This window comes from Fusarium oxysporum, chromosome 6, assembly GCF_000149955.1.
Source record: "Fusarium oxysporum f. sp. lycopersici 4287 chromosome 6, whole genome shotgun sequence".
In the NCBI taxonomy this organism is placed as follows: domain Eukaryota; kingdom Fungi; phylum Ascomycota; class Sordariomycetes; order Hypocreales; family Nectriaceae; genus Fusarium; species Fusarium oxysporum.
The window spans coordinates 2,401,508-2,428,572 of record NC_030991.1 but is presented as its reverse complement, the minus strand read 5'-3'; the positions used below and the strand labels follow the sequence as shown (position 1 = coordinate 2,428,572).

The 27,065-nt window shown below is 47.3% G+C and overlaps 8 protein-coding genes across 8 annotated transcripts; 7 read left to right on the top strand and 1 right to left on the bottom strand.

Moving 5' to 3' along the window:
- Positions 1-1,605: 1,605 nt before the first annotated feature.
- FOXG_16200 (uncharacterized protein) lies at positions 1,606-2,685 on the top strand (the record flags this gene model as incomplete). The annotated part of the gene is made up of 2 exons (XM_018396280.1): positions 1,606-1,630; positions 1,721-2,685. The coding sequence occupies 2 exons, from the start codon at positions 1,606-1,608 to the stop codon at positions 2,683-2,685; spliced, it is 990 nt and encodes a 329-aa protein (XP_018256822.1).
- A 2,932-nt stretch (positions 2,686-5,617) lies between these two features.
- FOXG_16199 (L-lactate dehydrogenase) lies at positions 5,618-6,683 on the bottom strand (the record flags this gene model as incomplete). Its single annotated transcript, XM_018396279.1, has 2 exons — positions 5,618-6,061; positions 6,126-6,683. 2 exons carry the CDS (start codon positions 6,681-6,683, stop codon positions 5,618-5,620), a joined length of 1,002 nt encoding a protein of 333 aa, XP_018256821.1.
- Positions 6,684-7,599: 916 nt separating this feature from the next.
- Positions 7,600-7,891, top strand: FOXG_22366 (uncharacterized protein; the record flags this gene model as incomplete). Its single annotated transcript, XM_018402774.1, has 2 exons — positions 7,600-7,746; positions 7,802-7,891. 2 exons carry the CDS (start codon positions 7,600-7,602, stop codon positions 7,889-7,891), a joined length of 237 nt encoding a protein of 78 aa, XP_018256820.1.
- Positions 7,892-12,428: 4,537 nt separating this feature from the next.
- FOXG_16198 (uncharacterized protein) lies at positions 12,429-13,408 on the top strand (the record flags this gene model as incomplete). Its single annotated transcript, XM_018396278.1, has 2 exons — positions 12,429-12,474; positions 12,618-13,408. The coding sequence occupies 2 exons, from the start codon at positions 12,429-12,431 to the stop codon at positions 13,406-13,408; spliced, it is 837 nt and encodes a 278-aa protein (XP_018256819.1).
- A 2,109-nt stretch (positions 13,409-15,517) lies between these two features.
- FOXG_22365 (uncharacterized protein) lies at positions 15,518-16,681 on the top strand (the record flags this gene model as incomplete). Its single annotated transcript, XM_018402773.1, has 1 exon — positions 15,518-16,681. The coding sequence occupies one exon, from the start codon at positions 15,518-15,520 to the stop codon at positions 16,679-16,681; it is 1,164 nt and encodes a 387-aa protein (XP_018256818.1).
- A 3,295-nt stretch (positions 16,682-19,976) lies between these two features.
- FOXG_16197 (uncharacterized protein) lies at positions 19,977-20,765 on the top strand (the record flags this gene model as incomplete). The annotated part of the gene is made up of 1 exon (XM_018396277.1): positions 19,977-20,765. The coding sequence occupies one exon, from the start codon at positions 19,977-19,979 to the stop codon at positions 20,763-20,765; it is 789 nt and encodes a 262-aa protein (XP_018256817.1).
- A 1,435-nt stretch (positions 20,766-22,200) lies between these two features.
- Positions 22,201-23,075, top strand: FOXG_22364 (uncharacterized protein; the record flags this gene model as incomplete). Its single annotated transcript, XM_018402772.1, has 2 exons — positions 22,201-22,404; positions 22,503-23,075. The coding sequence occupies 2 exons, from the start codon at positions 22,201-22,203 to the stop codon at positions 23,073-23,075; spliced, it is 777 nt and encodes a 258-aa protein (XP_018256816.1).
- A 42-nt stretch (positions 23,076-23,117) lies between these two features.
- FOXG_16196 (uncharacterized protein) lies at positions 23,118-24,731 on the top strand (the record flags this gene model as incomplete). Its single annotated transcript, XM_018396276.1, has 4 exons — positions 23,118-23,183; positions 23,262-23,578; positions 23,639-23,992; positions 24,083-24,731. 4 exons carry the CDS (start codon positions 23,118-23,120, stop codon positions 24,729-24,731), a joined length of 1,386 nt encoding a protein of 461 aa, XP_018256815.1.
- Positions 24,732-27,065: the final 2,334 nt, after the last annotated feature.

Genomic DNA, 27,065 nt, shown 5'->3' with positions numbered 1-27,065 from the left:
GATAATCTGACCACATTTAATTAAGTCGTCACTACGTGACGATCTTGTGAGCTTGGAGAGTACTTACTTATCGAGGCCAATTGAATAAGAGCCCTAAACGTCAATGTGCGTCACATCGTGTTGCTGATGGCATGTCATTGATGGGAAAATGGAAAGGGCGCCGGTCTGCCATGAAAAACCAACGACCCATCCCTTCATCCTGCTCCATCTTATGCACACTATACCCACAATACTAACCTGCCATTTTCATCCTATTCTGAACTCTTTCATATGGAGTACCGTGTAATGCCATGTGATTGGAACATCAGTTGTTTGCCAGTATCGTTGGCTGAGTATTAGTCACTTTGACGTCATGTTTTCAGACTTCGCTTCCGGTGACTCATCTCACTACTTGCATTCGCCCACTCGATGTTCAGAACTCAATCAGCCAGAAGAAGGTCATCGACTTCAATGACGGTACAGTGACATGCAATAAGTTTGAATACCCCTTTACGTACTGGCACTTCCAGCCTAGCTATTTCTATTTAGCTAACTTCTGACGCTAAAAAGAAGCTCATCACAGGCAATCGATATAACTCAAAGTGGCGTACGGGAGATAATTAATATACACAAAAACTCAATCTAAGGGAGCTAGCAGCTTGAAAGGCTTACACGCCTGGTATTCAAACTTATTGCATCCCAGTGTATTTGAACAATTGTAGACTATTTCCCCACCCTCTTTGTATTAAGGGCTTTCCTCTAGTCTCTAGAGGCATAACTGTGTGAATAGTAGTATCTATTTTTACATGTGACTACATGTGTTGCTAAACTTCCGAGATCCTTTTGGAATATTTCTGATTGGCACTGGCAGTGATCTTTAGCGCAGATTGGTTAATGGGTCGAATTGAATACTATGGCTAGCAACTGTCACATCCAAAAGATTAGGAGGTCACACTTGATCAAACCAGAAGGAATATCTTCTAGTTGTGCAGACCAGCAACCTACAAGTCCAGGCCCCAAGTCAGAGTTATATCATGCAGGACGCCCAAAACGCAACTTGATCACGTAAATCCTAAAAATTTAGCGGCATGTGAAGGTGAGGGATACGGAAAGGACGAGCCTTCATCCCTCAAGGCCCTGCCTAGTAATTCAGATCTAAGTAAGACGTAGTCGACATTCAGTCAGCAAGGTCACCGATTTCGTTAGTCATTATCCACCCTAATAACCATCGTGTTCGAGATACTTTTCGCGTGTCCTACACTAACATTTCTTTAGGCCCGCCCGAGATACGCCACCTTCTCTGTCTCGAAACCCACACACCACAAATACCTCCAACCAGTGATAGAAAAGGTACTGGGGAAATATGGTGCCGTGCTCTATTTAACATACCTTAATCGATGCTGTTTATTCGTCCGCCTGCGCCATTCCCACACCCATCGCCATGTGAGTTTGTTATTCTTCCTGCCAACTCGCTCTGTCGCTCATCACCACCCCGCTTTGACCCTGCTGAGTCCTGAGCAAACTCACACATTTCTCACGCATGCTAATAATAATAAAATGAATCAGGCATCAAGCCCTTCAGTAATCATGTCTAATTCCATTTCGTCCAACGCAGCCGTCCCCAGCATGCCCTATACCGCCGAAAGCTCAGGTGAGCTATCTTGCACCTGCTGGCACTGCCCCTCATGAGCCCTAGCCGCCCGCTGGCCTGCCCGGCCGGTCTGCTGATTTTCCGTTCCAGCGTCTATGAGCACTGCTGCTATCCAGGCCACAGCCGATTTGCCTCCTACTAAGACGCAAAAGCCTCGTTTACACGTTTGCGGCACCTGCCAACGATCATTCGCTCGATCGGAACACCGTAAGCGGCATGAGCGCTCCCACACGAAGGAGAAGCCCTTCGAATGCCCAGAATGTAAAAGATGCTTCGCGCGCCGCGATCTATTACTGCGTCACCAACGCAAACTTCACCAGATCTCGTCCCGGTCGTCTTGTCCCCGCAATCGTCCTGAATCATCCGGCGGCACCCCCTCCGACCAGAGTCGAGCTTGCAAGAAAAGCGTTACAGGACCTAATCCATTCAAAGGGCCGAAACTTTCTATGAGGCCGCGGAAGAACGCGATCAGCCATATTGACAGCAGCACCATGCAGCCGATTGCTGCTGCGAATACCTCTGTCCCAGACGGCAACCCCCCTTCCCATCAACCTAGCAGACACGTAAGTCTTACCGGTTTGTCCATCCACAACTCGGACCTGGGCATGCTAGAAGCCATGGGACCGCGAGAGGTACAGCAGGTGTTGCCTGAGCCGAAGCCGGGCACAGGGAACCTCGACTTTAGCAACGGCTTGCAGACAACGCATCCAAACGCCGCCTTCAATACCAAATTCGATTTTGAAAGCCTCTTTGGACCGGGATCGATGATAAATTCTGACATTCGTCATTGTGATCTTTCACCGCAATCAACGGCCATGGAACAGGCCCCGATGTTCGTGGCGTTGACGAATGAAATGCCCGCAAAGCAGACTTTAGACGATAGGTTCAACGAATTGATTGGTTTAGAACATCTAATTCATTTTTGCACGAACGAAAACAGGCTTGACGGATATAGTTCGTCTGCCAATAGCACGACAAACCGGAACGGAACAAGCCATATTACGCCAGGTGGTTCCGGCCATCCGTCGTGGGCCGGGACGAGTATCATAGGTTAACATTCCGGAATGGACTCTCCATAGATGCTGAAGCTATTTGAGATCGATCTATATGGCTTGATCTTCCTGGATCCCATGTACAGGGCCCCTTTGTCACAGCCAACTTCTTGAAAGATCCCAAGTCTGCAGTATCTCATCACAATGCGCCAGCCGCTCTGGAACGCACGCCCCCAAACTCACCAAATGTCGGCTCTCCCAGAGGAATTACATGGTGCTTTTGGCCATCTCAGCGAGGAACAAATAGAGCAAGTCTGAACAGGAAGCGCTGATACATAACGCTAACGCAAATCAAAGCCGCAAAAATAAGCCCCTAAGCCACAACAGGAGAATACAAGATTGGAGGAGTGATCAAGCCTAAGTCTTGATGCCCCAACCCTGGCCTCGTAGCAAGCACCCACTTGCATAACGCTAGTTATAGTCCCTGAAGTAGTGGAAGAACCCGAAGACCCACGACCTGGCTATAAGGGAACGACGCACAGTCCTTATTATGCGCCCCGAGGAGCTCAAATACAAGGCCTCGAGCACACCATGGTAATAAGTAGACCTTATAGGCCTTTCACACCAACGTCGGCAAGGTCCTTCCAGTTCACAACGCCGCCCTTGCGCCCTACTACAATGACCTCTCCCTGATCTCTACTTTGTGACAGGCGACTCTAACGCCGGCCACTACACCCGACAGACTGTCAAGGCTAGGAACTGCGGCAGTGACGTCGCATGCTGAACGCCTCTAAGACCCCTGCAAACTTCCAAGGGAGCACCCGTCAACCTCTCCTTCATGAACATACCTAGCGATCGCCTTCACCAGGTGATCCAGTCTATGAAACACCTAACATTACCTGAATTGCCTACAGCAGCTACAAACATCAAGAGTTTAATGACGAGAGTGTGGTTGACAGTACCTGCGACTTTACGCTTTGCGATTGGCGGCATGTCTGCTATTTGGACTCCTTAGGGTTTCTTATCGAATTGTAAAATCGTGGAAAGTACAACGAGACCTGTATCAAATTAAGTTCTCGACTTAATCAAGAAGCAGTAAGTGTGATTGAATCCACAATACGAGCTGTGCTTATCATTGAATGTGCTTTCCGCTAGCTTCTCTGATGTTTGCGCCGAACCGAGTTTATAGTCGTCATGGTATAGACAAGGGCAGGGAAAACCACAAGATGCAAAGAGCTGGAAGGGTTTATTCTTGGGATTAAGCGGGCGCTCAAATCCGGTGGACATGACCAATCTATATCTCTCCGAAATCCATATAGCTGACAAAACATCTCTACTTGACGGGACCTCTCTGTACTCGTTTGACCCGCGGTCAATGCCAGGGGATAATCTCTGTCCTACATATCGCTGGTTTTGCAGCCACTGGCCTGAGAAATATTGAGAATTCTTAAGATATTGTAGGATGTCTGGTCACATTATGTCCGAGTGTAACCATTATCGGCATTTCATTTGTATGGATTTATCACAAGAGGGAGCTAGAAGAAACGAATCGCAATCTATGTAGTTACGTAGCAAGAAACGAATATATGGCATATTCTCAATCATAGTAACCGGATCAAGGTCAACAATATGCCAAAAGTCTGACAGTAGGTGCTCACACCCACATCAAGAGCCCTATATAAGGCGTTTGGTATTATGCGTACTAGTCCTGCGATTTGATAAAAGGTTGCACCGTTTTGTATATTGAACCTATGAGCTTCGCAGTCAGATTGTGCGGCTTAAGCGATTTGTCGAGATTGTAGAACTTGGAGCCACAGATATCCCCCTAGCAGACTCGACCCCTACGGAGCTGGACGAGCTGGCATCCTCACTTGTGAGTCTACTAACATCAGCAGCAAAGACATCTGGCCGGTCCGCAAGGAAAGGTGGACGGCCAGCTCCATGGTGGACGGAGGAGTGCGCCGACGCCGCGGCTGCTTTTCGAGCCGTCAGAAGAAGCTACCCTCTCGGCTTCAACCAGATGTTGTTTATATTGCGCGGTAGTGCTGGGTGAAAAATGTATTTTAAAACTTTTTTTTTTTTTTTTTTTTTTTTTTTTTTTAGATGAGAGTTCTTCTGAGGTTTATATCTCTAAATGGTTTCATCTAGGACTTTAAACTCTAAATCTAGGACTTTCAGACTGTTAGTCTGAATCCTGAAGGGAAGGGGGATCCCCGGATTTTCCAACACCAGCATGTCCTGTGCCCCAGTAGGGGAGTTTCGGGGCCTATGGCCCCCCGGACGAAAAATACACATAACATAACATAACGAAGGGCCTCGTAACTCCCCGGACCGTCGCACAGGAAAACCCATAAAATACAGTATTTCAAGTAAATCAAGCAAATCAAGTTTGAGGCATTATGAACTTACTTACTTGAAATATATAGGGCTGTCAACTTACTTGACTTACTTGAAATACTTGACTTGATACTTGAATTGAGGTCAGCGCTGTCTTCAGGAGCCCGGCAAGTTAGTATATAAGGGGGACCAGATGTACCATCTTCAAAAATCAATGCAGCCCCCACAGCTTGCTATCCCTTATTCCCCATGCTTCGAACATTCAAGTAAGCATTCTAACTATAGAGTATCCACAATAAACAGCAGAACGAAGGTTTAGGAATGGATTTGGGTTCTGCCTAAACTATCTTGCTAAGTTGTTTTATAAACAGGTAATATAAAAAAAGAGATAATCTAAGAAGTAAAAAAGAAGATAAATTAAGAGATAACAGAAGATAAACTAGAAGATAAAGAGATATAGCTTAAAAGATACCTACCGTATGTGTATGGAACCTAGGTCTAGTTTCACTAATTATATACCGCGCTTAGAACGAGATGCTAGAATGGAGCTTTATACAACAAGACTAATGGAGTCTGAGATGTTATTGACTATGAGATTCCGCCGAAATGGTTTTAAAATAAATCACTTGCAAGTATGACAATTCCCAGACACGATGTTTTATAGCCACCAATACTTTTGGATCCACTCAATCCTGTCCTTCAAGTGCTTCGCTGATGCTGCTATAGCTGCCTGCTCCTGATCGTCCAAAGACAGGTGCAGGGTGCTCAGAATTCCTTTCCTTCCAATGATAGCAGGCATGCTCAGACAGCAATCGAACTTAGGTTGGAAATGGCAGACGGGGCTGATTTCACGCTTGTCCAAGAGAATAGAACAGCATAGGTTTGCAGATATAGAAGCAATTCCGAATACGGCCGAGCCTTTACCTTGCGTAATGACTCGGGAGCGATGCTTATAGGTGCTGTCGATTCTTGCACGATCAAGAGCGCTAAACATGTGAACCTCAGAAATGGGGACTGCACCAACAGTTGCCGTCGACCATGCAGTAACTTGGTCTTCTCCATGGACACCAACCACAAAAGCACCTATGGAAGAGGGGGAGACCTAGAAGATAGGGAATTAGCCACCAGAGGCAGGAAACAAGGGTGCTGCAGTGGTGAGTACTCACCGAACCTCGAGATGCAACCATTCTGCGTAGCCTGGAAGTATCCAGAGAGGTTCCTGAACCTATGACTTGAGATTTGGGAAGCCCAGACATTCCCTGAGCGATGGAAGTGAGCAGATCAACAGGGTTTGCAACGACGAGCAAAATAGTGTCAGATCGGAATGGCTTCATTGCGTCCATGACTTCCCGGATCATGGACGTGTTCCGAGACGTGCAGTCGATAGTGTTTTGGCCTATTGTAAGCGAAGTGAGCATGATATCCGAGAGATTACAAATGATTATGACGATTGTCCATCCCGTACCTAATGTGTGCTTAGATGCGGCGGTGATGACCACGATATCACTCTGGGCCGCCTCCCCATACGTGGCAGATCGCACTCGTGTGCTGCTACCAGTGCTGTAGGCCACATCCGAGAGATCCTCGACTTGAGCGTTTCTCAAGTTCAAGTCAAGTTCAACGAGAAGCAACTCGCTGGCGATGGAGCCCAGTGTTAGATTGTAGGCGATGGCCCCGCCAACTTCGCCGACGCCGACGATTGCGATACGAGAACCCGAGTCCATTGTGTGATTGGGTAAAAGAGGTTAGATCTCTCGCTCAACGACACCTCCTCTTGTTGATTGCCCGAGTTTGATGCTGTTCCTTATAAATAAGGCGAATGTCAGGCTCTTGGCAGTGAGATGCGTGGCAGTTCGAGCGCGTGGCATGTTCTGTTTGTTCTGATGTTTTACCTTCGTCACAACAGGATAATATGGAACTGTGGCGTTCGGGTGTACAAGGGGACGGAGAATTTGACAGACACATTGTTGGGGCTTGGGGGAAACTAAGGAGACTACCATGAAATCCGTCCAAGATTTAGTCTATGTGGGGTAATTGATCTTTAGACCGAAAAGCAGCACCATCAGATGACCGTCCACTTTGGCTCTGGTAGTGAATGCAGTTGTAAATATTTTAAGCATTGAACTAATCGATGCGCACGGTCAACCTTCATGCCACTTGATGCATAAAGACTCAAGCCGACTGTCCTTGAACGTTGGCACAGCCTTTGGGTTGCCACACGACATACTGTCACAGGATGATGACACCACTGTCAGCCTAAGAACCAATGCACCATCATATCATATGAAATGATACCACGTCATACCTAATTCGTCTCAGTTGACCACTGTAATCCTACGGCCTGGCGTAAGAACATGTGACTTAAGTATTGGAACACTTTGTGTATCCTATTTTTAGTATCAACAAGGCACTGTTGCATCGTATAGGCTGAGCGCTGGTCTCCTGTCACCAGCGTCACTAACTGCCCGGCCCGAGTACACGCAGTCTCGGCATCACAAAGAGCAAGTATAAATCAACCTCTTCATCTGCACATCTCGATTCCCCGTCTGTCTCATAATCACAAGTCAAAAAACAATTCTCTTGCTATCAAGCCACTCAACCAATTGTTTAATAATCTTCCTTTCCTAAATCACTATTATCATGAAGGTCAATACTGTTCTCGCCGCCTTTGTTGCCCTTGGAGCCGCCACTCCCCCTCCTGCTCCTAAAGGCTGCACTCCAGGAACCTACTCATGCGCACCAGATACCAAGGGCTGGCAGGTCTGCAACGTTGACCGCACCTGGGTGGTAAGTCTTCTGTTGCCTTATGGATCCTTGATTATATGTTAATGTTTTGCTTTAGTTTGCCGGCGCTTGCCCTCCAAAGACTGGATGCCTTTTCAACAAGCAGAATAGCTCACCATATTGTGTACCCCCAGGTTTTCACTTTTAACCTATCTTGATGAAACTCTCACCTGGTGTTGATGAGTGTCACGTTTGAGGACAGCAATCCAGCTCTATCGAGATTCATCGTTGCATCATTCTTCAGGTTCTCAAACACGCGTTTTATGTTTCGATATCTCGTTTAATTTTATTAAAGGAGTCGATTCTTCGTTTGGAATGCAACTGTCGAAAGGGGTTGTTCTGTTGTGACATGCTATGAAGGTCTGAGTTGGAAGCGAGTCAGCCAGTATACGAATCGGCTGATGAAGTTAGTTACAAGCATCTTGTGTTTTGAAAGCTAGTCTAGTATCATTTCATTTTTGGCTACTTGCAAAATTTCTTGTAATTATTCCTAGTAATTATTTTGCTGTTTGATAGCAACTTATCCATGCAACAACGACTTGGTGCGACGAGAAGTTAGATGTGTGGCATGATCGTGATCAAATTAGGTCTCTATCTGAACTCAAGCGATGCATGAGTGTGTAATTACATCTACGAAGCTTTCCCTGTATTCACTCTGTATACGCTTGTAGATACCCTCATTTGGCGCTGACTCAGTCTGGTAGCCCATATCGGTGCAGTATCAAGCTCACAAGTCTGAAAGATTCAAATTTGGGTCAATTGAGACAGTGCTGGTGAAAAAGGTGGTAGTGGCTTGCATGGTGCCTGCTTGACTGGTCTTGCCTCGTTACAAGCAATTGCGGGGGCATCATAGTATAGTGTCCGTTATTTGGAACTGTTTGTCCAGGCCAACGACCTTGGTTACGTCTAATCTTACTCGGCCCTTTTCACGATAGACGGTGCGATCAAAACTGTCAGACTTTCAGTGACACAACGGGCTTGAGCCAAAATTGGCAAGCAAGTCAAGAATTGATGCTATGGAGCTCAGGCGAACCTTTGACCCGGTAGCCTCGGATACTGTACACCCAAGAAACAACCCAACCAAGTTCAGCTCACGCCACTCCAATGTCATTCGCAGACATGAGATTGAACATGGCGGAAGGCCACCATAATGGTGGCTGGGGTTAAGCGTGATGTTTAGTTTAAAGTTTTCTCATGTTATTAACGGATTAATGAATGGAACGTAACTTCTTGATGACAGCAAAGCTACACATTGTTCGCTATCTTATTCGTTGACTATCCCCTCGATTGTGTTAAGGCTCCAGGAGGTATTCCGCCCCATATCACCCCTGTCACACGACAGGTACATGCGGGGAACCTGACGATGCATCATCAATCATTCCCACCAAAAACATCATACAAATCATTCTGAAGTTATCAATGAGCTCTCAATCAATACCTACCAACGCCTTCAATGCATATGACGACCAAAGCTTCATCAGGGAGGATAACAGCAGCCGGGAGCATGAGTATGATAGCACCCGGCGACCCGACTTTCCTCCCGCAGAAGACCGAGGGTTCAATTTCCAACCGTTCAATATGGAAAGGTGCGATCTTAAGGTCAACCAGCTGCCCCAAGAGCCGCTGCACCTCTTCCAACACTTTGTGCCTCTTTCCCTAGTCAACAGCTGGGTTCAATATACCAACAGCTGGGTCAACAGCTTGCGGGAAAGGGGCGTTATTGATAGCCGGAACCATGAATTGGAGGGCCGGTCACGGCTGCAAAGCTGGAAGCCTACATGCGCCGCAGAAGTGTATATCTGGCTTGGGGTCATAATTTATATAGGAATCCATAAGGAAATTGCAATTGAAGACCATTGGAAGACTCCTAAGCCGGGGGAGCAACGTCCTGAACAATCTATCATCAAGTTCATGACATATTACCGGCTTCAACTCCTTCATCGTCACCTTCGCCCCTTCGATTATACCAAATTTACTGACGATGAGAGCTTCCCTGAGGTCTTTCAATGCGCACAACCGTGGTCTGAGCACATACAATATGCCACAACGCAGCTCTGTGAGCCGGGCTCTCATCTCGCTGTAGATGAAGGCATGATCCGCTATACAGGGAGGAACTCAGAGGCCACATATGTGCCCGGCGAGCCTATTAATCCAGGCTTCAAGGTATGGGTTGTGGCCCAGTTAGGTATCTTTTTACGGTGGATTTAGCACCAGCCCGGTGCAGAACACGGTCCTGTTGGCATTGAACGTTCAAAGAGGAAGAAATCGGTTTCTCAAAGAGGGAGAGGCGGCCGAGGAGGAAGAAGAGGAAAAGTCAGCCGAAAGAGGAAAGCTAGCGAGGCTGATAAGGTTGAAGAAGTTATCTACGTCCTCACAGACGGCGGGGATAAAGTGATTGCATTGAACTCGACTCAAAGCGTCGTTATTGCCCTTATAAATCTACTGCCGAATTCGATATATCACGTCTTTGTGGATAATCTCTTCTCCTCGCCAGACCTCTTTCTCTCTCTCCGTCAGCACGGCACGGCGCTACAGGCACAGCCCGCCCTAACTGTGGCATCTTCAATGAGCTCATTGATGCCAAGAAGAAGGATAGATCAGGGAAATCAAGGTTCAAATTCAACGAGATCAAAGTCATCCCTACCCCAGATAATCAGGTAGAAAGCCTTGACTCTATTAGCTACGATTTCCTTACTAACTTATCTATTCTTACTACAGGTAAATCAAATCGTGTGGAAGGATAAAGCCCTTGTGTTATTCCTATCAACCGTGTTTAAGGGCGATGAGAGATGTGAGCGGTGGAGGAAGCGGCCGTCAACAACGACTTCTACAGCACGGCCAATACAGCGATTTTTTGGTGACGAGCCAGTCAAGCTCATATCAATCCCTACCGTGGCTGCCGTATATAATGATGAGATGAATCATGTGGATCGAGGAGACCAGAGGAGGGCATATCAGGGCTACGATCATACTATACGCCGCGGCGCTTGGCAGGCTCTTGCTTGGGCCTTCCTGTTAGATGTGGTCCTTGTGAATAGCTTCCTTTTGCAACTCCACGGCCAGCCTCATTGGAAGCGATATACAAATCAGAAAGATTGGCGCCGGCGCATGTATAACGAGCTATTCAAAGCATTCTATAAGGAAAGTCAGCCATGGCGGAGATTTCGGGTTGGGGATGAATTTACGCCCGTGGCACAGCATACATATGTCCAAAGAGGGAAAAAAGGGAATTGCGTTGCTTGTCAGGGTTATCAGCTTGGGAGGCCTAGGTCAAGGAGCTCAATGAAGCTTTTGGGGCTAGTCAGCAGCAATAAAAGAAGGCATCAATCAAGGTGGGGATGTAAGCAGTGTGATGTCGCGATTTGTCCGAGATGCCCATCAAAACGTATTGGAGCTACAACCAGCAACACCGAGTTGCAGAGTTTCCAGACATGCAAATTTGCTTCACAAAAGGGATTGTTAATGTCGAGTCTTCGGCGGTGCGTTAGGCTAATGAAGTGTTCGGAAATATCCGGTTAAGATTGCAGGGCGAATCTGTTCTTCTTGATTGAGGATTGGATACTAGAAAAAAGGTCATGCTCTTTTAGTGTAGTCTTTCAAGTGTGGCTTCCCAGTAACAGAGATAGAGAGCTCGAGTCACCGCGAGGTGATGCACCAAGAGATGTGTTTAACTGCAATGCGCTCTCAAGAACTCGATTAAGCCAGCACTCGACGAATCAGAGCAGAAATAGGAGAATAGAGTCTCGTAGAATGCTTCTTTGCAATTTGCCCAGTCAATGGTCCCGCTCAGAGGTCGCCCAAGCTGCTGCGATAGACAGCTGAAACGTTCATGTACCACCTAGGCGTTCAACTCGGATAGTGAGTGGTATGGCGGCGATGGATGATGAAAACAGCCGTGAGGATCCGGTCGGAGTATCGGGCGCGGTGCCTTGAAGAACGAACATGTATGAGTATGGGAAAGAAGTGAGAACGAGGGGGGATGCCGATCGTCTCCAGAAGCAGGAACGGAGTAGTTATTTGCCTGGCTAGCGTACCAGCCAGTTGGTGGAGATGAGAAGTAAAGGTGGAGAGCCTGGGGCATAGATGGCTTATGTTTCGGAATGTATGCCTATTGGGCAGCATCAATATGAAATCAATAGAATTGAATTACTTGTTAGGACGTCCCTTCGTGTACAGACGGCATGGGTCTAGTCGCTTATCTACAACATCCAATGCGAGCTAGCGGAAAATTCCGACGTACAAAGATTGGGTCCCTGAGTTGAATGGAACCCCAGCACCACATTCCTGATCCCTGCAGATCCTCCCTTAAGCTAGTCTTAACCCCAGTCGTCTAAGATTACGATAGATCAGCCATGAAACACCATAACTAAAATGATGATGTAGACATCGGGAGGAGTAAACGTTTGATCTCGTAAGCTTCTTGATCCTCTGTCGCTGTTGTTGATTTTAAAAAACCGTCTGGCCATTATTTTCCATCAATGAGCCACTACCATAGAGCGAGGTGTGATTCCCAGTGGTTGCTGAAACCGTCTCATTGTGCTGATCCAGTGTTTGTTTCGAGGACGCGGTGAGACATTTGGCTCCACAAAGACGCACACACAAAGACACAACAAAAAAATAATATATTTAACACCCGCCTGCCGCCAACCTTCAGCCGACCTTCTGCCTCTTCATACACAATTAACATGGACCAATCATTATCAACAGCACCTGCGAAGTCCAAGCGGAAGAGTAAGTTGCCTTTTTCCTTTATTTGTTTATTAGTCTTGTTTATTGCCCTGATGCTATGGATCTCCGTATTCTATATTCAATAGAAATAAAACTAAGCAAAGCAGGGCAAACTATCCTTACCATACTAATATAGCGTTGTTCAGGCACCAGAAGGGTTTCTACCCTTACTCCCGTACAGCTCGCCCGCAAGAGAGCCAACGATCGAGAGGCCCAGAGGGCGAATCGCGCCCGCACCAAAAGGCACATTGAGCGGCTGGAGCGCGAACTAGGGGAGCTCAAGAGCAACCAAGGTCGTGACCAGACCATCCAAGAGCTATTGCGCCGCAATGAGACAGTCGAGAAAGAGTTGATTCGACTCAAGGAGATCATGGGGGCGCCAATGGCCTCGTTATCTTCCCCTGGACCAGGCCTAACTCTACGACGACTCTCATTTCCCGACAAGCTCTCAACATCAACAGCTTGCAATGGCAACCTCAGCACTGGCAACGATGCTATTCTTTGCCTTCACGGAACACCATTCACTAGCGACTACAGCTGCCTCAACGACTACAGCCAACAATATATCCCCTTGTCTGACAACTGCAAATCCTTAGCGAGCACCATCTCTCATCCTATCCCCTCCAACATGTCGGCCCCATCATCATCAGGCGAATATAGTGCCGGCTATATCCCAACCAGCGTGCCCACTCCGGTCCTTCCCTTCAACGCCACTAGCTCCTCAAACATTTGCGCTATATATAATAAGGATGTTATCAAGATGGAGTATATCGAGGTGGGCCATCACGGTGCAATACCTCAAGCGCTTCGTCAACCCGACATAAAGTATGGCGAAGAGATTATTCACATCAAACATCTAGACGCCAGATTCTGCGTCAATTATCCTCCGCTTAATCCCGACACTCCCCATTCTCACCCCTACGCACTGCAACACTAGCAGCTGCAGTCCGCCTGGAACATGTAAACAAGGTACTAGTCTCAGCCACATTCGTTAGTTCGTTAAATTACCCCGCCAATTGAAACTGGTGTGTACCCACACTGATACCATTGACGTGCCGTGTCATGATCTTCTGGTCAGCTTGCCTAGCACTGTCGCTGGCAGACCCAAGCCACGACGATCTGTCAGATTCTGGGATGCGTATAACCCCGCTCCCTATACCCTAATTCTGGATCTTCATATGACCAGCGGCAAGCCACGAAGTGTGTTATTATAAACTACTTCCAAGCTTGGAGTTACATTAGCAAGAATCGCCATGCTAGCTGTGATATAACTGGCCAAACTTTGGCCTCCTGAGACAGTTGGAATAAGCCATTCAGGATTGGATTGTTGACGTGTACGTTGCAAGTGTAATGCGCAGGGCTAGTCTGAAAGACAACATATTGCCATTGGTTGCTTCCTGGTCTTGATTAGCCAATTAACACCATTCATTGGTGAACTATGATCGCCGAGCGGTCATCGTGAGAGGATCGGAGTTGTCCGGAGGCAAAGGCGGCCATTACTTTTGCTTTTTACTAATGGTGACAGAGCTCTATCAGTTTGAGGGTTAACAAAGACTCCGGATGTTATCCCCGTTGAAGATTAGGGTTACAGCAAGTGTACGATCATATTAACGAGCCATTTTCAGTGTGAAGGAAATAAGTAGCATAAAGCTAACTCATCATGATTGATGTTACAGTTCATTCTCGTCGGAAATGGTACCCTAAGGTCCAGGGAAACTCTTAAGGCACTAACTTCGTGCTTCCAGGAAGATTTTTCTTCCTTCCGTCTAAGGTTAGATGGATGGAAGGTCTGAAGAAATGCGTGGCTGCACCACGCGTCTTTGTCCGCGTCTATACTTTGAGAGTCTGTCTGATTCTGTGCAGTCTGGCTCTTGATGCACAGCTGTTCCAATACCCAATACCAAACCTTTTTCGTACAAAACAACTGGGGTGTGGATTCTAAGATGAAATATAGCGTGCAGCCGGGATGAAGTTGGCGAGTAGTTGCGACTGGGGATGTTAGGCACCCTCTGTTTTTTTTGCTTATTTTCCAAACCTCAACTCCGAAATGATTATTGGTTATATTCCCGAGGATTATACAGCTAGGCTTTTACGTAACAGTAATATAGCCGTAGCAAACGTTCGAGAATAAGCAATGCGGGCATATTTGTCATGATTCTTGGTGAATAACTGGTCTCTGGCTGTCAATAAAACCTTTTATTAATCTCTTAGATAAGGTCCACTTTAGCCCTTAATCCCGGGGTTTTCTACTATAGTTAACTCTACCCTTTCATTCTTGGCTGTCTGTGCTTTTATTAAACCACCTGTTGTGATGTATTATGTTTTTCCCTTGATAGTTGTAGTTCCGAGGTGATGGACTTATACATGTGAGGAGAGGTTGCTGGTGACGGACTGAAGGACGGAAACAGTCTAGTCGGGATGAGTATTGTTACCTTGTGGGTCAGGTTAGACAAGGAAGGGGCCTAACCTTTAGTACTTTCGCCAGTAGACCGCGGTCTAGAACGTCGCCATTGTACCGAGAGTTTGAAAGAACCAGTTTCGAGGATAAAAGACGTGTCTTCACAGTAGAGTACGGTCTTATCTAGTGTTAACTTGCTAATCCTGTTTTCCACGGCTCAGATCCTATGCATCACACACCTTAGCCTGGCAGGCGTGCAATAATAGTCACCACAAAGACAGGGAGTATGGCGGCTACGGGTTATACTTTCAAGCTTGAAGATATGTGGATATTACCCAGTCTGAACCAGCAGTGCTTAAGCTAAGAATGCAAACAGTCCAGCCGCATCCAGCTTGTCATTTAGGAGCTGCGTGACATATTACTTTACAACTTGCACAATCTTTTGCCCCTGATGTAACGAACTCAATTTAGCTTGGGGCCGCCTATTGACCGACAAAGATAAAGTTAAGCGCCGTAAACAACCTAGCGCACTTGGCCATACAAGGCCTTCCGGGCGGAATGAATTTATTCATTTATTGACCGCCATTTCCCCCCCATTCACTCTGGCAATTTTGCATGCTCTCGTTCATCATTTGACGGCGGATCAGAATGGAAGATGAATCTTCAGTACTGACGATTATTCCTTCGTTAAATGCACGATGCGGACCACTCTCCTGCAAAGGTGACAAAGCATGTCAGCCTCCTCATATTTCGGCCGATATCTCAGCCCGACAATCGTCGCCGTCTCAAAACACGGCGAGGCAACTCTATGAATTCAGCTATTTCGCAAAACTACCCGCAGGAATCCGAAGCAAGATTTGGAACCTGGCTTTCTCTCCATCTTCTCCTCGAGTATACATTCCATATGCGCGCCGAATTGAAGGAAATGGGAGGCAGTACCCTCACTATCGACACGACTTGCCAGGATTTATGTGCTTGTGCAAAGAAGTCCGGGAAATCACCATCAGGAATCGAGAACTTTACCTTATCTCATGCAGATATGACGTCTGTACCTTTGGATATGTGGACCGCATATACGGCTGGGTTGATCCAAAACGCGACTTACTCTATATCGATCTCCACCAGGACATCAAAGGTCATTTTGATTATATCTCAAACGTCTTTGAAACTGTAATTCTCTGTCCGAAGCACATCGGGAATGCGTTACATCTGGAGGAACTGTCTTATTGGTCTACATCACTATCTCATTTTTATTCCTCAGAATTTGGCCCATCATATTCCTCGAGGGTCAAAGAATTACAACTCGTTTGCCGATCGTACAACCTCCCAATCTCCAGGTTTTCGGTTGGAACCCAGAATGATTTTTTAATCTTGGATCTTGACAAGGAGAATGATGTAAACTGGTTTCTAGCATTACGGAGCCGTCTTCCAAAATGCGACATTCCCTGGAACGTTATCGAAGATGATTTTCGCCGAGAAAGAAACCTTGACTGGCAACTTGGATTACTTAATGATTGGAGTGCAGGGGTAAAGCTTTTCGAGGGTCAATATCATATACGACTTGGCGATGCCGACAGCGAAGACATGCTACATCTTCCTTTGCCAATAGATGTGCAAATGGATGTTTTTGATATTGTTAATGATATTTGGGCTAATCCGGATGACATTTCCGATGATTTCCATGGCTATTTTTGGTTCATGCTGCCGTGGGCAGATTATGCAACTTTGGTCAGTCAAGTTTGGGCCTCATCCATCGGTGTAGAAACATTTCCCGAGGTACGACGGGTTGTACAATTTCATCTGGAGGGTTAAGACACGCGATTTACAACTTCGTAGCTGAAACGACGTATACAGTCTTGGATGAGTTTCGCAGGGCTGCCGTCAGATCAGTCAAATGAGATTAGGGCCTAAATCTGAACTAAACTAACAATTTACCTTCTATATCTACCCGTTGACTCGTGTAGGGCGAGCCAACTTGGCATTCCAACGGGTAGCAATATTTGAGCAAAAGGCTTTCAAAACATCTGAGGGTGGTATTGTGGCGAGCGTGACCAGTCCTTCGCCAATGTTGGGCGTTGATCAGATTAGCAGAAAGCCTAGGGTCCGGGAGTTTTATTTGGCCTGACACCATGGACGCTCCCTGTTGGATTTTTTACACTTGAGAAAGCGTACCCACTCCATCTGGCTGACTTATTTTTGCAGCCCTATCCTCAAGGTACAGGACTTAATTCATTCGTGACATCGACATCTCTGTCTTAGCCATGAATTCAATGAGTTATTAAACTTCAACGACCGCGGAAACAAGGCCCACTCACGACCTCTTTTCTTTGTTTCTGGGGGAGAGGGGGTGGTCATTTAAGATTATGCCAAGCCCTTGGAGGGGAGGGGGACTGGGCGAGATTATGCAGTCATGAAAGGCTTTACGCGAGGGGAGCGGGTGGTTCATGCCTGGGATGAGCGTCGAAAGGGACCGGTTAGCGGAGATGAGCGGGAAAGTGGCTGCAGCTTGGGTGGGCCTGCTGAGGGTTACAAATGAGCCTTGGTACAGACAGCTCTTTCGGCGATCAGCTGAGGATGATGTGATGAAGAATTACGCCTACCATACCATCCCTTCCGAGATTGATCGATAAGCCTGGGCATCTCAGCTTGGGGAGGAGATTATTCGGGGTCTGATGGTAGAGCTGAGCGAGATGTTGAGAAACATGAACCAGCGAGACCTTTTGGCGGAAATCCTCCAGGAAGGTAGACGGGATCAAGACAGGGCGTCACGTAATGTGATCAGCGGACAAAGACATGAATGCGGCCTAGTAAGGAAGTACCGGATGGGACCAAGAAGAAGATGCATCCCATGGCTCCATCCAGCCCCCTTGAGACTGTCACACATCCCAGGCGGAGTGTGGTTGGTTCATGTGGATGATGGCTCTATTCAAGGTGGTTGGTATTAATTACGAATTCTGGAGGCTAACAGTCGGGCGGCACTCGATTAAATCTGATGCCCTCGAGCAGCCAGGACGCGGATCGCAAAATCAGCAGACGATATGCACTTTCTGCGATCGCAACACCTGGTCGGCCTGTCTCCTTACGCCTTCTTGAATGAGTCGGACAGCAAAGCATCATGATCGACAGAGGGGGCGCTGTAAGACGAAAAGTTATACCTTGGCAGGCATCTACCCACATGCAAAGGTATCTTTCACCAGCCGCGAGTTATTTGACGTGGGATAAGAACAAAGTACCTCTACACCAAGGTCTTATGCAACAAGGCTTTCTCAATCTTAAGACACCAAGCCTCCCCTCGATCATGAACGAACCTGGGCCGCTTATGGTGAAGCAGAACGAACCTGGCTCAACGTCGGGACTATCAACAAGTCTATGCAGAGCTTTCATACTCGGGAAGGCAAAGCAAATGATCAGGCTGCAGGCTGCACGAGTTGCGAGGAAACGGTTGAGGTGCCAGCTCTAGTCTCCCGCGGATGGACGCATTCTACGTGTTGTCAAGGCGCATTAGACGCAAAGTATGCTGGCATGCTTGATATTCTGCAAATATCTCAAATTTCAGGAGACAATCTCTTTCAAGGCCACAAGCCGTGGCGAGTAATATGCTAGTTAAAGTCAAAGTGAGCGACCCCGCAATGTGTTGCCGCAAAACTTTGGCCCCTGACCGGAGACCTGCGCCGAGGCCTCTGATAGGACAGAACTTTGGGAAACACCAATAGGGACGCTGGGTCATCCCATTCCTTGGCCGGTGAATTAGGTATGAAGGATCGGGCGTCGCAAGCCATGTGTCAAAAGACAGGCATGTGACATTTACTCAAAATCGAGATCGTGCCCTTTTTATCCTCTAATATGTCCGCAGAGCTTTTTCGAGTGTCGTTCTAGACTACCAATCGTGTAGGGTCACGTTGCAATCCCCCAACTTCCAATTAGCAATCCTTACCTAACAAGTTATATAGCTTCGGGCAGGAGGCGACCTCTGGTTTTACGCTGGGGGCAGCGTACTGATTGCCTCATTAATATGTTCCGCCAGTCCTTTTTCCCAATACATCGACTTGCTGTTAGTCAATCTCACCGCAGCCACCGGATGCATCCTACGAATCAAAGGCGACGGAGTCCAGTCTGTAAATCATTAATTCATTGGAGCTTCTCCAGGCAAGGCCCACTTACTGTCCAATCGCTCTTGGCTCTTTACTGTGGGCCTGCCCAATAACAGCCTTGTTGAACCCTGAAGCAACCAACCCGCCATTGCCCGCTTCCTGATCTCAACTCCTCTCATTTTTCTCCTTTATCCGTGTCAAGTGCCTACAATTGACCTTCGCTTGTCGCCAACGCTGGGTCCGTGGAGATAACCTCAGTCGTCTCGTAACCAGGTAGCTCGCTTCAGGCGTCATTCGCATTCGAATTTGCGTGTCACTACTCTTGAAGTTTCACTTGATTTTCTTTATGCCGGCTTCCGCTTACAGCTCAGATTGAGCTCTCTGCTTATGCCCCCCATCCCTCGTACTCAATTGATCGAGATTAGATTGTGGTATGCGGCGTGGTGCGGATAGATAGCAGAGTTTCAGGACACAGTACCCTGGTATACTCTATGCGTTACAGCGCTTGATATCACCTCTCCTACTAGAAGTCGTATACCTGTATGACCTGTTGCCCAGCCAGGAAGTTCCTCTGGCATGTCTTGTGTCTGGCTCTGGCCCTGATGATCTACTCTATAGCGACTCACTCAGACTCAATCAAGGCTTATCCGGTCAATCTCCTCCGGCCGATTCCCCCCCCTGCCCTTCCCCCCATGCTCCTTTTATCAACGTTCTTTTCAAAATGGCAAGTAGCTTGCTGGTCACGTCACAATCGTCACTTTGCCATTGCTTCTTTCCTTCTTATTTCCATCACGATCGTCTAGAGTCTCCTTCGCTTCTTCCCTTATTTCAAGGCGATCATCTTTCATCAATATCTCTACTCAACTCAGTCCTTAAGGCATCATCAAGTCACATCGGGACCAATTCGTATATTTTAGTGCAATGGGTACGGCCCTCCCTTGGTCCAACGCTAACCCCTTCGTGACCGTTCCGTGCTTACACTAAGTCCCTAAACAGACATACTCCTAGCCTTCGCCATGGCTCAGAGCGCCGCTCCACCGATGGAATCTCTGTGCGAACCGTCGGCGGTTCACAACTTCGGCACCGTGTCTCATCCTGCGCGGGAGCAATGTTGGGCCGCTGACCAGCCCAAATTCCCAGGGCCGTCTGAAGCCGTTGGCAGCAACGCCCAGCACGAATACGATGTCGATGATTTCATTCTCAACTACGGATATGCTCCTGCCTCAACCAACTTGACCGGCTCTATCTTCTCCCAGCAGTATCCCACACCACCACGAACTCGCGAGTTAACTAGCCCTGAAAGATCCCCTAGCAACTCGGACGGTCGACGACGCTCTTCTTCAACGCAATCGGACGATCAGAAACGAAAACCGAACCACGCCGAGCGCGATCCGACAAAATCATCGGGACGCGATTCCACCAAGAAGACAAAAGCAAAAGAAAAAGCAGCAGCAGAAGTTCACGAGAATACAAAAAAGCGTGGCAGTACCAACGACGCTGCAGTGACAAATCTTTCGTCTCCGCATTTTAAAAATAACGCCAACACCAGAAAAGTCCAGGAGAGGAATCGAATTGCGTCCAATAAATTCCGCATCAGGAAGCAAGAAGATGAGAGAAAACTCAAGTCTGCCGAAAAGGATATGGAGCAGATTAACCGCGACTTGTTAACCTGTGCGACAGACCTAACTCTTCAGGTTTATAACCTCAAGATGAAGCTCCTTCAGCACACCGACTGCGACTGCGCCCTTATCCAGGAGTACATCGCTAACGAAGCCCATCGCTATATCCAAGACCTAGGAGACTAAAAGCAATGCCAGCAGCCCTGATAACATGAGCATTACTTCAATTGGACGAAATACTGGAGAAAACAGTAGTTATGCGATTTACAGACACGACGACGATCTTTGATGAAGGATACGAATTAACAAGATGACGCATATTTTATCATTACAATGGTTGAACAATTAGGAGGATGTCAGGACGAGTGGCATCGGGAAGCATCTATTCAATCTTGGGGATCTGGAAAATAATCTGAGGAAATGGCCTTTTTCTTGGGCTTTTTAGCAAGTATTACGTAGATACTCTTCTGCTTACTCCCCGCTGGCCCAGCGGCGCTGGGAGACTTTGTCAACAGAGATTTTCGTGCGTACTGAACTGTCGCCTGGATCATTCCTTCCTTATAAATCCTAGACATCTAGTAGTATTCCAAATGTGTCGTAAGGGTGGCATTTTCCCACCCATCATCAAGATCTTGCAAGGGAGGCCAGGTCTGACGTCTCTTCTATCGATACCATATCAGCAAGATGTTGTGACTATCCGAGCCTGCGGGTTGTGGTTGCATGCCTCCAGCCCCCATTTCAGGCTCTTCAAAGGCTTGTAGGTCCTAGGCATGGTCCAGGGTGTCAGAGCAGTAAGGCTGTGTTGATGGGCCAACGACCAGGTGAGGAGACGGCCAGCCTAACCCTCGAAGGGGGACAGCAGAGGCGTCCGCAAAGATCCTGGTGGCACGGCTCAGGGGTTTTGACAGGCAGCCACCAAGCGACTGCAAACGTGGGAGACTCATCCTCTCCATCTCATTCAGATCTCAGCAAGAATGCGCTAATAGGGTCGCCAGGAAATAATCCAAAGAAACAACCCCTAACCCAGGATTCCAGGATGCCATACGATTATAAAACTTAACTGGGAACAAGCTACGGGGAGATAATGTCACGGTTATGGTGTGTGTTTATTTGTTCCCCGTTGCAGGAATCCCTTGTCTAGGCCTGTCGTGTACGTTTCTAGATCGTCTGATCTGGTAAGCTTTAACCTTATGGAGCTTCTTCAGTCTCTCCCCGGATTATGTAAGAATTTGGGTGTATCAGTGACGTAAGACCCAGGCAGTCATAGATGGGATTGCCCATATTTCCCTCGGCTTTGCTGCGGCGCAACGGGCTGACCAGAGGCAGATATGATACGTCAATGTGGTCCATCCAATCAATAGCGGAGAAAACGTACGCAAGATTGCGGCATGTGAGGATCATCCTTTGACCACCATGACATCATTCTTGTTAAGGAAACAACTGCTGCAAGGGGCGGCTCTTACCTGATCATAAGGGACATCATAAGCAAATTACACGTTGGCTTTACCTGTAAGTTTCCTTGAAAGGTTTATCTAGGAGACTAGGTTATCATTCAGTTAAATAGCTGGAGGCCGTAGCTTTGCATATATGCCAACGCCGCAACCGTCGTTCCGGACGCATGATGCGAAACGGACCTTCCAATTTCTCAGATCCTTCGACCTCATTAACACGCAAATCAAGTCAGGGGACTAATCTTCGACCTTTACTACCAGCTCTGCACCCTCATCCCGTAGTGACCCATGCCGAGTATCGAACAGCTCCCCTAGTACGAAGAGGAGCTCCTACATCTTTAGCCTGCGAATCCTGTCGACAACGGAAGATCAAGGTACGTCACTACTAAACCCAGTCTCTTTAAGCCCTAACCTCGGGAAGTAGCCCTTCGCTTGAAGGTTCATTCAAACGTGGGCTGAATGGTTTGCATAGTGCAACGGTGCTCGGCCGACATGTTCTCAGTGTCGAGCAAAGCACATCGATTGTGTTTACCGGCAAACACCTGAAGGTAATTATAGGCAGAGGTTAGAAGCGCTTCAAGTGTCGCATCCTGCTGCTATTGTCTATCGAGCTATACAGACTCGGCCAGAGGCTGAAGCCCACGAGATTTTCCGTCGCATTCGAGCCGGTACCGATGCCGAGACTATGGCGCATCAACTCAGCACAGCAGATCTCCTTCATCAAGTTCAGCTGGAGCCCGAAACCAGATATCGCTATCAGTTTCTTTACTCACGCCTGATGCCCTCATACTTGCAAACTCCGACAAACCCTTTCATTCACTCCTTGATTTACGAGTGGAATGAGAATGATGAGTCCGGCAACGTCAGTGTCCCGCCGCTGTCGGAATCCGAACAGAAGTATAAAGCCCAGTACTTGAGGCCGGTTCACGCAGCCTTTATTGTTGACCCTAGGATGGATGAGATTATTCCTTCCAAGTGGACTACCGTTAACGCTGACGATGACATGATGAGAACATTCATACGTGCCTACTTTCTTTACGAATAAGATTGGTTCACCTTTTTTCATAAGGATTACTTCCTGGACGGTATGCTGGCTGGATCTGGCACCTTTTGTTCTCCACTTCTTGTCAACGCCATCCTAGCGGTCGGATGTGTAAGTCGTTATGAATCTTGAGAGTCTGCAGATCTCCTGGCTCCTCTTGAAATTTGTACTTACCGTTCTCTTTGCTAGCATTGCCAAAATTACCTCTCACAACCAGCGGAGTTTTGGAACCCGAATAGCCTGGGTTATAAATTTCTTGCCGAGGCCAAAAGGCTATGGGCTGTCGAAGAATCCCGCGAGAGAAGCTTGACGACTCTACAAGCTGCTATCATCATCAATACCATTGTAAACATGTTCGGCATAGATAAACTGTCGTCAGCGTATCTAGTCCAGGCTATCGATATTGCTCATGAGTTGGGGCTGTTCGAGCCAACAACATATATAATGCACAAGAAATTACGCCACTCCTACAATCTTACGGCTTGGTCACTCTTTCATTGGCAGTGGTATGAAACATAAACCCTAATATTTCCAATGCGGTGCTTCAGTTCGCTAATTAAATGTAGTACGCTAAGTCTTCAGTTCCAGACAACACCGCTGTTGCGAACTCCGCCCCAAAGTCCGTTGCCCGATCCGGACCTCAATCCCGACTGGTATGGCGAAAGTTGGCTCAAGTATCCCTCGACTTCTGTATTAGTGCCAATGCAGTACCGTTATACTTTCAAGGCCAGGGTCGAATTCAGCCTCATCCTCAACGCGGCCATGCTTCAAGCTTCAACGAATGAAATCGACAATCAAGCAGTTCGAAGCGGGGCAGGAAGAATCATTGAAACAGTAGAGAAGCTAGAAGCATGGTACCGCACATTGCCAGACCCGTTGTTAGCGTCACATATCGTCTTTCCATCGCAACTCAAATTACAGTAAGTATATCGTTCGTCTTGTATGGGGCAGTGATACACCCTTGTTCCGCCACTGCACCAAGAATAGAGTAGACTGATGATCAACCAAAGCCTCCATTACTACTATGCCCTTATCCAACTTTACGAAATCCTAACATCATATGGGAATAGCGGCTCGCCGTCACTTCTGCTTGATCAAGACGAGCTCCAGAAATCTCTTGCCAAGTACAGAGCCTACTTTGAGACCATTCTGCGCGTCCACTATCTCCGCCATAGCTTCGAATACGGCAACATGATTCTGGCCCAGTTCCCCGCCATGCTTGCCTTGCTGGTTCTTACCAAGGTCGATTTTCTCACGGCCCGAGATTCCTCCAAGCCAGAAGTGTCTAGTATGGATGTGGGGAATACAGATCCCCGAGCCGCCAAGGCCACACTATTCATCGCGCAGAAAGGTCTCAGCGATCAGGGGAGGGGCTATTACTTGCCGAAAAGAGTACTCGAAGAAGTCCTCAGTCGCATGACGCCTAGCGACTCAAACGTACTGCAGGGTTTCATAACTATTCGGCAAGAAGGGCCGGAAGCGACTGAAGAGCGCAAGTTACGTATGGAGAGCCATTGTCCGCCAGGCATCATACATATAGCGAACGATCCGGACCGGCAGCCGCATGATAATTGGATACGTCGGTTAGCGAAGTTGACGGTTGGTGAGGAATCTGGTAGCTCAATTTTGGGCGTGATATCTGGATGTAAGGATGGCTAGGTTAAGTAGAAGGACTGGAAGGAGATGTTACAACTCAGGACTTCGACTAGATAAGGTGGTTGTTCTCTGTCATCTTGTCTGGACATCCTTAATTCGGGTAAAGTCTGAAGCATTTGAGTCAGGGTTAAGCGTACATCGCCTCTGCCTAGTCAAAACGTGAGATTTAAGACAGACATACATCGCATCGAGTATACCGTGCGGAAGCCTAATATTTTTTACGAAAGGTCTTCGAGTTTCCAAGAGGCGGCAGACCATAATTAGTCTCGGCTTTCTGTGCTATTGTGCAGAACCTTTCACTTTTATACTTCTATCTGAGATATATAGCCGGGGGGAAAAGCTTTTTGTAGTATCTTCTCAACTTATATCGTGTTTGACTTTCTTTGTACATTTACTTCACACTTTGGAAGTTTATTAGTCAGGACATATAACTAATGCCGTATTCTCAGCTAAATTTTATAAAATTCTTAGCATTCTTATTAACCTTCAAGATCTACTCAAAAGGGGAAACCCTATGGTAATGTTTAATTCAATCATATAGTTAATGGGACTTGGCTAGCTGTTTAAACCTGGGGTCCGGTTGACGACGGCTATGATTGCAAATTCCGAGTTGAAGCAGATATACACGCCGAAGAACCGGACAAAGACAAAGATCTAAGGAATACTGGTCTGGTAGCCACCAAGGCTCCTCCAACTTCTCGATATACTCCGTGGTTCCTCCTCAACCCAGACAGAAGACCGGAGCCGAAAGCAAGCGTGGAATAACGTGAAACTCGCACCGGGAATATCTGAAATTAACTTATAAGGCAAGTGCAGGGCTATTTATGAACTAAGGGAATAGATGCAGTTTTACTTTCCTCAAATATGCTTTCTAGATTTACAATGGGTACTGGTGGGGGGGCTCGAGAGAATGGAACAGACTATGAGCGAAATTATCGCACCTCAGTAAGACCCACGATCACCCTCGCCATTTTTCGTAAACTTCATCTTGACGAATATCCAACCCCCCTCTTATCATTATGGTCTTTTATTGCCGTTGCTGATTCTGGTGCGTTAGAACGCCGGTGCTGGTGGTTCAAACGACATTCCCTTCCCGGTGTATGTACCGCAATGAGTGCCTCGAGGTTTGCACATTCCCGTTGCAGTCGAAACTTTTTTTGGCATTCAGGGCAGTATTCTGCGACGCCAGGCGGTCCTGGTCTGTTTCCTCTGAAGCTGAAGGTTTGGTGGATTTGTCTTAGCGCCACTGCAGCAGGTCATCCTGAACTGTTACCTCGGCCATTGCACGGAGTATGCAATATGATCGCTGATACGAATCTGATTTCGCACTCTTGCGTGAGATATTTTAGGCCAGGCAGTTGAGATAATCGGTTCGCAGCCTTATGCTGCAACCCAAATCCTTAATAGAGGAAGAACGGTGACTGAATATAATGTCAAAATGGCTGCGTAAGATACCAGTAGGGGCCAGAAGACGTAAATAAGTCATCAATATGTGCCTCTGTCAGCAAAGCGATGTCTTCCGCTTCAAACAATACCGCAGATAGTGCCGAGAAAGACAATATGTTTCATGCCACAAATACGATGCTATTGCACTGTCCACAGAAACCAGTTTCATAGTTTTGTACCATCTCAGACAAGGAAAAACGCATCTTGTCCACATCAATTGAGGAGATCCCCGGCGTCGAAGGCTGCGAGATTTGAGGTACGTCATAATAGTGTCAAGTAGGTTGCTGAACCCTGCACCTAGTGCATCTCCCCCACTTATTCAGACTTCTTTTAAAACCTCCCTTAATGTTTTCTTTAGTTATAGCAGCTTGAAAAGCAGCATAAAAGGCCGGGTAGAACTCGGTCTTGGAAATATGGGTTATAGACCTTCTGATCAAATGCTCTATTTCTCGACCATATGCCTTTTTTAGCAGCCCAAAGCACCCAACATCAAGGGGCTGAAGGAGGTGGGAAGAACAAGGTGGCATACAGAGCGTGATGATATTATTCTCCTCACAATATATCTGGAAATCGGCGGACTGATGACTTTCATGGCCATCAAGGATCAGAAGACGATAGGCACCAACTGATCGGTCGGATGTACATCGATCAAAGTGCTTTAGCCAGTCGAGGCCTATCTCATTATCTGTCAAGCCGTTTTAGGTCGTGGCGATAGCCCAAGTGCCCGGGAGGTTGCTCTCTTGGTACTAATTGGCAAGGTAATATTGGCCTGCAACCACGATAAATGGATTGATGACCCTGCCTTCCGCATTGATCGCTTGAGTCACTGTAACCCATTCCCGGTTTCCAGGCTGGACTAATTTCGGGCTTCCACGCCTTTCCGAGCTGGTA